The 13776-nt window shown below is 34.1% G+C and overlaps 2 protein-coding genes across 2 annotated transcripts; one reads left to right on the top strand and one right to left on the bottom strand.

The window, feature by feature from the left end:
* Positions 1–3859: 3859 nt before the first annotated feature.
* Positions 3860–5284, bottom strand: LOC105972912 (VQ motif-containing protein). The gene has a single exon (XM_012997890.2). The coding sequence runs from the start codon at positions 5109–5111 to the stop codon at positions 4086–4088; it is 1026 nt and encodes a 341-aa protein (XP_012853344.2). The 5' UTR covers positions 5112–5284; the 3' UTR covers positions 3860–4085.
* Positions 5285–10349: 5065 nt separating this feature from the next.
* SDH2-3 (succinate dehydrogenase 2-3) lies at positions 10350–13204 on the top strand. Its single transcript, XM_012997901.2, has 4 exons — positions 10350–10764; positions 11457–11695; positions 11982–12191; positions 12870–13204. The coding sequence occupies exons 1-4, from the start codon at positions 10477–10479 to the stop codon at positions 13078–13080; spliced, it is 948 nt and encodes a 315-aa protein (XP_012853355.2). The 5' UTR covers positions 10350–10476; the 3' UTR covers positions 13081–13204.
* Positions 13205–13776: the final 572 nt, after the last annotated feature.

Genomic DNA, 13776 nt, shown 5'->3' with positions numbered 1-13776 from the left:
ACTTTAGATTTTTTGATTTTTTTGAAATGAAATTGGAAATGTATATAAAACTATCGGAAATTCCGATTTTCGATTCGATTTTATTTTTGAATTTTGGATTGTTTTATTGATACATGGACATGGCATGAGGGGAAAAAATGAACTTCATCTAGTATTTTAAAAGTATCGTATAATCTTTTGAAGATTTTCATATTAGCCACAAATCAAAAACATTTTCGCATATTGTAAGTTCCATAACAGGTTTTTTTTTTTTTTATATTGTTGGTAATGAACAATCCCGAAGCCAGTTATACAAGTGCAATGAATAAACCTACGCTCTCGTACAATAGCTTGTAAGCCATATGAAAGATATAAAATACAACATGCTAACCTTGTGGGATAAACTCGACTGAAATCATTGACGAGGGAATTCGAACTTGGACCGATTACAGAAAATAAAATGTAATTTGCATAAAAGAAATTAGAAAACAATAAAAGTAATAATTTGTAAAAAAAAATAATAAAGCGAAGTAATTAAGCAAAACCGGTCAATATCTTCTGGCTACTTCACTCGTCATTGTCACAATTTCCGTACAAAGATATGGGCGGCCAAATGGTTCTGGTTAGTGGGGCCCACTAGTTTTGTTATAATGGGTGACGTGGCCCCCACCATCTTGTCGGAAAATGATGGCACATTTTTATGACTCATCAATTGGGCCGAGCCTGCTTTTTAGGGGCCCGTTGGGCTTTCAAATCTGACGTCAGCTTGAGGTGGCAATGACGTAATAATCATCAAGTGTCCTTTCCTTTTATTTTCTTTCTCGGTAAATGAAAAATTAAACTTTAATTGAAAATTAGTTAATGGTACAAAGAGTGCGGTGGGATCAATTAATTTGATTTCAATTATATTGCTAATATTATTTTTAGATTAAGCTTCTTAGATCATATAACATATGCTTATATGCAAATAGTTGCACGAAGAAATTTTACTCAGTACATCTATATGGCTGACAAAATTATATGGATTGAATAACGAAATCGGAAGATTCAAATGAATCTTATTTACTCCTCGAAAATCGAATATGTGTACATTGAAAATATGGTATTTACACTATTTATTGGTCAAGATGATGAACCGATGACAAGCATGTAGCATTAATTGTTGCTTAAGTTAGATTAGTTAATTAATTTCATGTGAGCTAGACTTTGTCTATTTATTTGTTAGGTTTGGTCTAAAAATGTCATCATACCTACATGCTACATAGGGTTATGTACAATAATTAATAATAATAGATTTCTATTATTTAAATATTCAATTTTTTTTTTATTTAATTTCAATATGTTTAAATTTGTTCAACTATATTCTTGTCTAAGTAGACAAGTACAATTAACCAGTGCCTCAACCGGCCAATTAAGTTTCGTTTAATGATAAACGAAGTCCCAATCGTTACGAAAGATTACAAAAAATAGAATTATGTTGGTAACAATCTTATTGGAAAATAGGAGATTGAAAAAAAAGGATTAGGATTTTGCTTGCAATTTAGCATATTTAATTTGAGGACGAAAAATAGGAGATAAAAAAATTATTTAATTTTTTTTTACGAATATGCTATTAGAGTTTTTGAATTAATCTAACATTAATTACATTTAAATATTAGATCTGAGTAGAGAAAGACAAAGAAAATCTCCTTTGTCTGTAAAAGTTCCCCAAAATCAAATTATTATCATTACATACAATCGAAAAAAATAAATAATAATGATCATAAAGCTATATTATCCTATTATTTTATATATTTTCCTTGTCAATCATGATTTTAAAATTCAGAAAAATAAAAAATAAAAGGGAGGGATATGAAATTGAAATAGACAAGCTTTATCATCCATCAATAAGTAGATGAAAAAGATAACTACCTTTTGTTAAATTAAAAATTCACACTGCCGTAAAGAAATTGCACTTTGCCATGGATAATAACATGGTTGACTATTTTTAAAGGTGAAAATCCAAACAAATCATATCTAAATTAGTACTTTAAAAAATAAAAAAATGGAAGTGAAAATATAATTCAAATTCATTCAGAAATAAAAATTAAAAAAATTGGATATCGAAAATTTAAAAATCGGAATGTAAAAACTTGCTTCGGAATCAAACTTCAGACACGAATCGACGAATGTCGTACATTCTATATATTTTTTTTAATTCTTCTATAATATAAATAGAATGGCCCTCATTAAATCAGAACATGTTGCAATATATTGCCTTAATTAAATAAATAAATAAATACTACATTAATATTAGATGTTATAATAATTAAATTATAGTACAAAGTTGATAAACCCTAAAATCTAAATTAAAGGGGGTGGGGGTGGGGGTGGGGGTGGGGGTGGCTATAGATTGTGATAGGTGACCTATGCATGTGTGCCCATAATCGCCGTTGAGGTAGGTTTGGCTGTTTTTGTACATTTCCCATCTCTATCTTTTCTAGATTTATTAATTAATTAATTAATCAATTAATTAATTAATTAGTTAATTAATTCACCCCCACTACTCTAATTTCCCAAAAAGCCTAGAACTTGTATTAAATTTAACAAATAATTCACTTCAGATGTATGAACGCTAAATTGTACTCCCTTCGTTTCAAATTAACTGTTCAATTAAATTTATAAAAATATATCTTTTCATTAATTACTCGTTTTAACATTTAGACACACAAATTAATAAATGAATTATTTTATTAAGAAACCCGAAATTATTCTCTATAGAAAATAATCAATATATAACATGATCACACTCTTCTTTATAATTATCTTGTTATAATCTCTTCATTCAATTAAATAATTTGTAAACTAAGAGCATTAAAATCATAAAAGAGGAGCTTCATTGTCAGTTACACCTGAAATTTAATGCATAAAAAAATTTAGATATATTCATAAATGAAGATCCGTATAATAAGTAAAATATTATTTATTTTTAATTAAATATACTTAGAAAAAAAAATGAAGTATGTATACGATATGTTTAACTAGTTTCTTGCATGGTAGATATATCAAATACGACCTTGAGTCGAATGATATATATATATATATATATATATATATATATATATATATATATATACGAGTTAATGTTTTACGAACGAAATTCACTAATTAAACGAGATGAAATTTCCCTCCGTCGCAGATATATAATTATCATATATATATATATAAAATATTAATCATAGAAATTCATGAGCAAATGCAATAATGTCTGTAGTTTAGTGTAATTAATTAGTTAATTAGTAAGCTTTAGAAATTGTTATTACAAACAGTCGCATCTGAAGATGAGATGGCTAGTAATTTCTTCACTTTTAATTTTAGTAAAACTCAATAATTTTTATTAATTTTTATATAAATATAAAACAAGATGTCCACTTGTTAAAACAGTAAATATATAATTAAAAAAATAAATTATTTTTTTAAAATAAAATTAAATAAAAATTGAATAATTATCTTTTGACACCAGACGAGGTTCAGTTGTGGCGGCTAACAACTCCCTAAATCTCGCCACCGATTGCTCTCTTTCATTATACCAATTTTTAAACCAATAATTAAGAAAAAAACACTCAAAATTTTAACAAAAAAATTTATATATATGTATATGTATATATATATACACACTCACAAATAATTCTTCTGTTGCATGTTTTAACAGCGTAAATCATAAAAAAAGTACGAGGATAAAAGCAAAAGCGTATTACAAAGTTCGATGTTATATGTTGATGATTCACATTAGGCTCGTTTTTCGTCAAATTATTGAATGTGAAAGCAATATATACATATATGTATATATATATGTGTGTGTGTGTGTGTGTGTGTGTGTGTTCACACACAATATGCAGTGTTTCTTGAGCAGTATGATTAATTGATTATTATAGAGATTTTTAGAGGAAAAAAATGATGAAAGCACGAGTACATTACATATGAGTGGTAATTTAAATTAAATAATCATGATTAAATAAATAAATATCAAGATTATTAATTTCCAACCACAATTAATTAATTAATGTTTAAATTAATCATAATTAATTAATTAAACCGTTCATCGATCGACAGATGATCATTTTTTTCTACTCTGAAGAAGAACAAATCCATGATTCCACCATACCTTCTGATAATCCTCTCGCGGTGATAATGTTTTCGGCCGCCGGGACTTTCTCGCCGGAGTAATTCATATTTCCGTTCGTCGGAGTTGTTGCCGGAAAGTTGTAGGGTCCACCCACAGGCTTATAACCTTCTTCATTATTATTCCTCCATCTTGCTGCTGCATTCTTGTTGTCTGTATTTTCATTACAAGAATTATTTTCGGCGGCGGTTTGGTCGGGAGGAATAAGGTTTCCGGCGATGTTGTCGGAAGAATTATTTGAGAACACGAATTTCGGGTTTGTAACGTTGAAAAGATTCCAGCTTTGAGTGGAAGAGCCTCCCATGCCGCCGCCGCAGCCGCCGTCGGCGGGGGTGGAGGAAGCGCGAAACTGCGGCGGAGGCTGATCTTTCTGGGAGAAGGGACGACGGAGATACGGCGGCGGCGGAGGCGATTCGAATGCGGTGGATCTCGGGCCGAAAAGATCGAGGCCGCCTCTTTGGATGAAGGGCGGAGCTGGAACGCCGGTGAATTCCTGAACCATGGCTCTGAAGTTGGTGGTGTCTGTAGTCAGCACGGTGGTCGGCGCGCGTCTGGATGCTCTCGATCTTTTCCTCGGGTTACGCGCCGCCGCGGCGGCCTGATTCGCCACCGTCGGTGCTGAAACGCCGCTGTTGTTACTGCCTTCTCCGGCCGCCGCCGGCGGCGGCCGGAGAGCGTGTGAAGAAGCGGACAGCATGGGGTTTAAGGTATTCGGGTCGGATCTGAATGACGTGGCGGGTGGTCTAGGCCACGTCATGTTCGAGTGGAGGAGCTGCATATAGTTGGAAAACGGGTCAAAGAACGGTGGTTGTGGTGGTGGGTTGGAAATGGGTCCGATGACATGGGGTGGTGGTGCTGGATGATGAGTAGTACTACTGTTCATGAAGATGGACCCGGCGGCGCGTGACTCGTACTCCTCATCACCACCGCTGGATGACTGCAGGCTCCCACTATTGCCGGAATATTCCATATTCTCCCTTTCTTATTGCACTCTTGTCTGAAAAATAGTTTCACGTACGAAACAATGGAAATCTTCTGTTAAAGGATTAGGGTTTCATCTAGAGAGAGAAGAAAGAAGTGAGAGAAAGAGAGAGAGAGGAGAGAGAGGGGCCTCAGCTTCTGTGTTTTGCACTAAAAACCTTCTTTTCACATTTTATTAATTATTATTATTACTATTATTAATTTATTATTAGTTATTGATATAATGGAACAATTAGTCAAATTATAGATACTCGATTTATAATAGTACAAAATTGAAGGACTGCTACTGCAAAATTAAAAAGTCTTTGGTGAATTATCAATATCTAGACCAACCCTATAAATTGTACGGAGAAATTGTTTTCGGTGGATGTGTGAATAATGTTGGTATATAAAAAGTATAATCTCCATAAAATTAATACTCGATAAATTGATAAATTTTCTTAAATAATTTTTTATTAGTGTCCGATCAATTCGGTAAAAATGTACATAATTATTAGTTTTGTAATTTGATATTTCGCAGAATTAATAGAATTTTATTTGTCTTGATTGTATTAATTTATAAATGTTTAATTGTATCTTAGTAAAGTACTCCCCTGTTACTCAAAAAAAAAAAAAAAAAGTACTCCTCCTGCTTTACAATAACTGTCTCTTTCTAAAATTATTTTTGTTCCATATTATCTGTCACTTTACATTTCCAATACTACATTAATTGTATAATTATCAATTTTACCCTTATTAACTATCTCCAACACCCTCTCACATTAATTATTGGCAAAGGCATTTTAGTATAAAATATATATTTTTCTAGAATTAAGCATCATTTATTGCGATCATTAATCCTTGTGCATAAGCTAAAAATGACAATTAAAAAGGAACGGAGGGAGTATAACAAACTAAATGTCAACTCCTTTAGTACATGTAATAAAAACAAAAAAAAAAATGAAACTATTTATTGCCATTTAAATTCGACTTGTCAATTTTATTACCCTCAATGTTTTTTTCAGTTTCTTCCATATAATACATTTATAATATATACTATGTATTTTTTAATTTCCGACGGTTCTGATTATTGAATATAATCCACTAATTTGAAATCAATGAATTATTCCAATTAAAAGAAAAATTGATTTCCAACTTTCTTGAATATTTTCGGAAAATTATTAGTTAGAATTAGTTTTCCTCTTTGAATTTATTTTTAAAATTTTCATTCAGAATTTGTTTATGTAATTATTATAAGAAGAATGTAAGAGAAGAACAATAATCAGAAAAAATCCTTTTCAGTTAAAACCAGAAGAATTTGTATTCCCGGAGTGGCCACCTGCACCAAATGATCATTACTATTTTACCTCAGTTTTGACCAAGTCAGACCAAAATCTAATAAATAAAATTTCAGAAAAAAAATAATATATATTAAAATTTTATTAATATATATAGTTCTATAGGGGTTATTATGAACAATCTATAGTTCTGAATTTTGTGCAGAGTCCCACTTCTCATTAAATCATTACACAATTTCCCTTGTAATTCTTTTTCACCCCTTTTATTCTCATTTTTGTCGTCACTCGTATTAGATACAGATCAAATGAAATATTTTAAGTTTTGAATTGCACGTTGATCTTTTTAAATATTTTAAGTGCAATGCTTCAAATGTATTATGTATGAATATGAAAAAGCATATTAATACGGAGATGGAAAACATGATTTAATTTATTTTATTTTATTGATTATAGAAACAAGAAAGAGATGGAAAATAATAACCTAAATAAATAAAAACATTTGTGTACAAATACATCTCCGTCTTATAAAAAGTATGGTCTTGATTATTCCTTGTACCAAGTCAACACGTAATGCAATAAAAGCTTGTACCAAGTGGATATTAATTGTTTTTTTTTTTTTTTTTTTAACACAATTGGTTATTAATTGTTTAGTATATTTTTTATCTTTATTTTTCTGACAAGATGAGGGTCAATATTTTTATTTTTTTCGACAAATAATTTTTTTTTCCGGGAAAAACATAATTATATTAGATACTCATGGTCAGAAATGGAGGGAGGGTTACACCCTTCAATTAATGAATCCAAATTCTCACGCGAAGCAATTTCGTGAGCTAGTTTATTGACACCATGCTTTACAAAAGAAAAGGAAATAGAAGAGAAGAGATAAGATCGAGCTAAAGCCGTCTCAATAACAACGCCGAATGAAGAGAAGAACTTCGGCCATTAAACGCATCGATTACTGGAAGACAATCACCCTCAATAATAATGTCAGGCCATCCGAGGCTTAACGCCATAATAGAAGCTTGCAAAACAGCCCGAGCTTCCCCCTCGGCAGGTAACACGCGCCTAAGGTGCCGAAAATTCTGCCACCATAAATGTGTAATAGTGATCATTACCTCGCGGAAAAGCTGCGTCAACGTTAACTTTAATCACCTCTATTGGGGGTGGAGACCACAAGATGGCCTCGGACCGTTACGACTCAAACGAGCTTCACGATATGATGGATGTGCTGCTCCAACCTACAATTTCCCCAAATGCCCGATATTCATCACCATGCAACAGCTTATTATTCTATCGATCCCAAATGCTGCAAAGAACCACTGCAGCAAGGTGAAACTGTTTTACGGAAAGCTTTCGCGCCAATCTGCTCACCCAACCCCAAATCGAGGGATTCATGTCCCTAGTGGGTAGAGAAATTGGTAAATATTTCCACACCTGCCTAACTCCATGACAGTGAAAGAAAATATGCGGCAAGGAATCGGATTCTATTCCACATATATCGCACAATGGGTCAGAGACAATCCTCCGCCGAAACAATTCAATTTTACACAGTAAAGCTTCCATGCATGCTCTCCATAAGAATACCCGAATTTTTTGCGGCACGTCGAGTTTTCAAAGCCATTTTGAGTTGTAAGAGTGCGATCCACTGTTTGAGCCGACCAAGCCATCTCCAACCTGCAAACTATGGCAACTCACAATGTTATGATAACAACTTTTAACCGTAAAATTACCCAAATTCGAGAAACCCCATATAATTCGATCAGCTGTTCCTGCACCTCCAATAGGAGTAGCAAAAATGCGTTGCTTGTCTACCAGCCAAAAAATATTATCAAGAACCTCAATCTTCCACGAACCCGTATTTCTGTCAATAAGGTCCGCTACCGAATTAGGGAAAGCCGAGTGGAGAGGCCTTGGAGTGATAAGCTTCGGGTAGTTATCATGGAGAATCCACGGGTAGCACCACACCAATGTATTCGTACCATCCTCAATTCGCATCCGAACACCTTCTTTCAAATGGCCGCAGGCCTCAACAATGGCTCGCCATGTGGCCGACGGGCGATGGCCCACAACCGCAGTCCAAAAGTCCCCATTGTGGTACATAGCGAGATTAAAACTCCGAAGATCCCGAAACCTCATGCCCCCACCTTCCTTCGGTTTACATAGTTTATTCCATGCAACCTAATGCGTCGTTTTATCCATGCCATCCCCCCAACAAAAACGCCGCGTAATGGCTTCAATCTCCTGAACCAAACCAATCGGCAGTAGAAAGCAAGACATAACATACAATGGGATTGCCTGTAAGACCGCCTTGATTAGGATTTCTTTCCCCGCCTTAGAGATGTTCTGAGAATTCTATCCATTTATTCGGTCCCATACTCTATCTCTAAAGTATTGGAAAACCTCCTAACGCGATTTCCCTAAAGTCGCCGGAAGCCCTAAATATTTTTCATGACACACCTCAACCTGTAAGCCCAAGATAGCATGTATAGATTCGCGGGTCTCCGGTGGTGTAACTAGACATAAACTAATTGTCGATTTCTCTATGTTAATCACCTGGCCAGAAACACGTGCATATTGGAGAATAATTTGTCGGATTGTCCCAACATTATCCTCGTTTGCTTGGCAAAAAAATAGTGTATCATCCGCTAAACACAAACTCGAGACCATTGGATCGCGGTCGGAGGTACTTGAAATCCTTGCAATCACCCGATTTCCGTCGCCAGTTGCACCATTGCTATAAGCGCCTCTGTACAAAGAATGAAAAGATATGGCAAAAGGGGGTCGCCTTTCCTAAGCCCCCGCGAATGGACTATGAAACCACATTCCGACCCATTGAACAAACACGCATAAGAAACCATCGAAACACATAGCATAATCAGATCAATTAAACCAATAGGAAAACCGAACCTACACATAATATTTCTCAAGAAAAACCACTCAATGCGATCATATGCTTTACTAATATCTAACTTCATAGCCATTAGATTAGAGCGTTTTCGAGAGTTAGTTTTAATGAAGTGATTAATCTCATAAGCCACTAATACATTATCCGTAATTAGTTTTTGCGGCACGAAGGGCACTTTTGGTAGGGGATATGATATCGCTCAACACTTGCTTGATTCTATTAGCTATAGCTTTATAACCAATTTTATAGATAACATTGCAAAGGCTTATGGGACGATACTCAATCATTTTTTCCGGTTTAAACACTTTAGGAATAAGGACAATATATGTGAAAATATGTAATTTTCACACTTTAGGAATAAATTTTCTTAGAAATATATAATTTTTACACTAAATTTATATTATATTTATAATTTGTAATTTAAAATTATTTTTAACACTTGGAAATATATTTTTCATTTCTTTACCATTAAATTCTAAATTATATAATCTAAAGCCCAATTCAGTTAGTCGTTATGGACCACTTGTAGTACATAAAGAAGGCCCAAATGTTTCCATTTTTCGGCCCATTATTCTTCTTCTGTTTATTAATTATTAATCCCAAATTACATTTTGCCCCCTAAAAAAATGTCATTTTTGCACTGTCCCCCTAAAAATAGAAAAATAAAATTCTCTCATTCGGAATATATATGCATTTTGTAGAAGTATTCTCAAGCAAAAGATGTAAAAATGACATATACACCCTTCATTCGGTGAGAATTAGACAAAAAATTCACATTTGAAGTAAAGTACACCGAGTTGTATATTTCGAACAGGACAGTCTCATTTTTTTATTTTGAGGGGCGAAAGTATAAAACAGACATTTTTAAGCGGGTGAAGTGCAATTTGCCCTTCTATTTATTATTATTATTATTATTATTATTATTATTATTATTATTATTATTATTATTATTATTATTATTATTATTATTATTATTATTATTATTATTATTTCCCATTAAAAAAAAATCAAAATTAAAAACACGTTTCGGACATGCAAACCAGGTGTCTCTATTCCACAAACTGTGGTTACACCATCATCCACCGCCACCGCCACAGCAGAAAAAAACGCAGGCGTAAGAGAGAGAAAATGAGAGGAGAGAGGAAGTGAAAGGAGGGAGTTGTGGTAAGAAGATGTCGAAGATGAGCTGGATTAAGGATGGATACAAGAAGGTGTCCGACGCCGTCGTAAGAAAAATAGAAAATCCGGCGAAGAGCGGCGGCGGCCATTTTCCGACACTGGAAGGCCACGCCGCCGCGCAGCGGCACGCCGAACAAGTCCTCGAAACGCACGGCGCTCTGAGAGAGAAAATGAACAAGTTGAAAAAGGAATTCAAGATTTACAGGTGGAGCCCCGATCACCCCCACCGGAAGCCCTTTCTGCAATCCTACTTCGTTGATCTTTCCAAATGTGGGCCCATGGTAAATCTCCTCCCTCCATTTTTACAATCTTTTTGATGGGATTATTATTTATGGGTTAATTAATTGCAAATTTACCCCTTATGTTATATTTTTTTTAGCTCCTAATCCGGGTTTATTGCATTCAACACCCTTTAATTTGTTGTATATTAATTTGCATATACAGTTAAGGATCTGTAGATTTAATACATGTAGATTTCATACAGTGGGACTAGCTAGCAAAATTCTATTAATTTAGCAAAATATTAAATTATCGAACTATTGATTTAATATATTTTCTCCCGAGTTGGGACCTGAATAAACTATTATTTAAGAGAGGTTATTAATTTATGGAGGTTCTACTGTAATTCTTGTTCATTATTTCTCTTCTTTTTGTAAGTTTTCTCATATGGTATATTTAAGAGTGGAAATCGGACGGATCAGATCGAAATTAGTCCGAAACCAATTCCAATTACGTTCCAGAAAAATCAGAAAAATAAATGGAATCACGTATATATTCCAATTTCAATCCAAATAATTTCGGAAAAATTGGGAATCGGAAATCGGAATTCGGAATGAAAAATGTTGTTCCAAAATTACAAAATTTTGAGTCGGAATCGGCGGGAATTAATCAGAAATGTTTGATTCCTTATTAAAATAATAAATCGAATAGAAAATGTTTGATACGTATTTGAAATGTGGAATGTTGTTTGTAGGTACTAGATGTGTTGCAGAAGATAAAAGGAGAAGAGGATTCGAGTTTGAGCTACCGAAGGTCGTGTAGAGAAGGGATATGCGGTTCGTGCGCAATGAACATAGACGGAACAAATACGGTGGCTTGTCTGAAGCCGATAGACGCCGACACGAGCATCCCCACCGTAATAACTCCCCTTCCGCATATGTACGTCATCAAAGACTTGGTCGTCGACCTCACCAATTTCTATCAGCAGTACAAGTAAGATCCATAAATTTATTTTCGGTCCTATCAAAACCCGGTCATCGTTTATATTACAGTTAAACCTCTATAATTAAATTAATACAGTCATGACCGGGAAAATTGTATTAAATGAGCGAATTATTAAATTATCGAGTTAATAATTTAACACGGTTTCACTGATTCGGGACCGGGAGAAACTATTATTTAATCGAGGTTATTAATTTATCGAGTGTTAATTTATCGATGTTCTACTGTGTATTGATTTTATAATCTTAACTATTTGTTCTTTATTGCGACGATGCAGGTCTATTGAGCCATGGCTAAAGACGAAAAAGCCCCCACCGGATGGGAGAGAGTATAGGCAGAGTATAGGCGAAAGAAAGAGGCTAGATGGTCTTTACGAGTGCATACTATGTGCGTGTTGTAGTACGTCGTGCCCTTCCTATTGGTGGAACCCTGAGCAGTTCCATGGACCGGCGGCCCTACTTCACGCGTACCGTTGGATTACCGATAGGTGCGGTAATCTCTTACCAAATTATAAATACCTTATTTGCTACTAATGAAACCGAAAATTCGATTTTTTTTTTCTTGATTAGCTGAGAGTTGTTGATTTGTTATTGGTAACAAGCAAAACATTGAACAAGTCCCCGAACCTGAAAAGTGAAAATACTAAATATTGTCATAAAAGCCCAAATATTAGGGGTCGAAATTGGAACGTACTTTCCGATTTGTGCTGATTTTGGAACAATATTTTTCATTTCGAACTTTTGATTCCGATTTTCAATCCGATGTTAATATCCGAAAATTCTGATTTTGAAAATTGCACTTCTAAATTATAATATCAATACTATAATGCATTTTATATTTTAGGTCACTAAAAAGTTGGAATGTTACGAATTCCGCCGATTTAGATTCGAAAATTTCCGACTTTGTCCTGAGTTTTTTTAGTCCAATTTTCAAAATTGCGATTTTTATTTTATTTTTTATTTTTTTTGGACCGGAATTGAAGTTAGTTTTTCACATCCAAAAAAGTACTTTTTCCGAAAGTGCTAGTTCCTATACGGTGGCACCAATTTTTTCCACAAAAGAATGTTTAATTTTGCTTTGGTATTTTACGTCTACTTGTAGATTAGTTAATTTTTTTTTTTTATTATTGGATTTCATAAATTGCTCGTATCTTTCTACATGACAGTCGCGATGATTTTACGGACGAACGTTTGCAAGCGTTAACGGAAGACGAGACACGATTATATAGATGCAGGACAATAAAGAACTGCACCGCCACCTGTCCTAAAAGCTTGAACCCCGCGAACGCAATTAATAAGATGAAGACGAAGCATTTGCTTTCTCAACCGGTTGAGAAAACGGAAGATCAAGTTGGACGGGCTTTCGGTGAGTCTTAGCGCATTTGTGATCGTATATATGTATTTATGAGAGTGAGTGACTTTGGAGTTGTATTTTCAAATGCTAAATTATGAAATGAAGTTATTAGTATGTGTTTGAAGGAAATAAAATAATGCTATTTAATGACACGTGGAAAAAGCTTGAACGGGCTCGAACTCGATTTATTTACACCTCAACTTTTTGCCCCGGGCAAAAAGAAGAGTAGAAAGACGTTTTTACCCCTGCGCACGAAAGAAGTCTATACTACCCCTAGCTCATGAGACATCTCAATTCTTCAAGGCGATCAGCTCGATCGAGCCCTCCTTGACTCCGATGACCTATCGAAATTTTGCACCCTCGATTAATGTAATTCTTTCGAATAATTTATGATCCAAACCGATTCGTTTATAGTAAGTGCATTTTTGAACGCATGGATAATTAATTCTTTAGTGTTATTATTTAATTAAGAAATAAATATAACTCATGATAACGAATTTTGACACTAACAGATCATAATATAAAGTTTCTTTTAATTTTGAATTTGCCATCAGGAAATTCGAGTTCGAGCTCGGGTTTTGGTTGAGCCCTTGATTCCCATAATCGGAGTTGTCCTTAATTCGAACAGTGAAGGACATTATTGTAAATTCATAATATTGTAACTCCCCTCTAATTCGTGAAATATCCTGAGGGCCTGATTTCTTAGGTAACCTTCGTCT

Source organism: Erythranthe guttata, chromosome 12, assembly GCF_056151865.1.
Source record: "Erythranthe guttata isolate IM_541 chromosome 12, IM_541, whole genome shotgun sequence".
Lineage (NCBI taxonomy): Eukaryota > Viridiplantae > Streptophyta > Magnoliopsida > Lamiales > Phrymaceae > Erythranthe > Erythranthe guttata.
The sequence above is the reverse complement of the archived record's forward strand: the minus strand, read 5'-3'. Positions and strand labels throughout refer to the sequence as shown.

Coding starts and splice junctions, on each gene's coding strand:
- LOC105972912 (XM_012997890.2), bottom strand. CDS start 5,111: ATGGAATATTCCGGCAATAGTGGGAGCCTGCAGTCATCCAGCGGTGGT.
- SDH2-3 (XM_012997901.2), top strand. CDS start 10,477: ATGTCGAAGATGAGCTGGATTAAGGATGGATACAAGAAGGTGTCCGAC. Junction 10,765..11,456: donor TTTCCAAATGTGGGCCCATG/GTAAATCTCCTC, acceptor TGTTGTTTGTAG/GTACTAGATGTGTTGCAGAA. Junction 11,696..11,981: donor AATTTCTATCAGCAGTACAA/GTAAGATCCATA, acceptor GCGACGATGCAG/GTCTATTGAGCCATGGCTAA.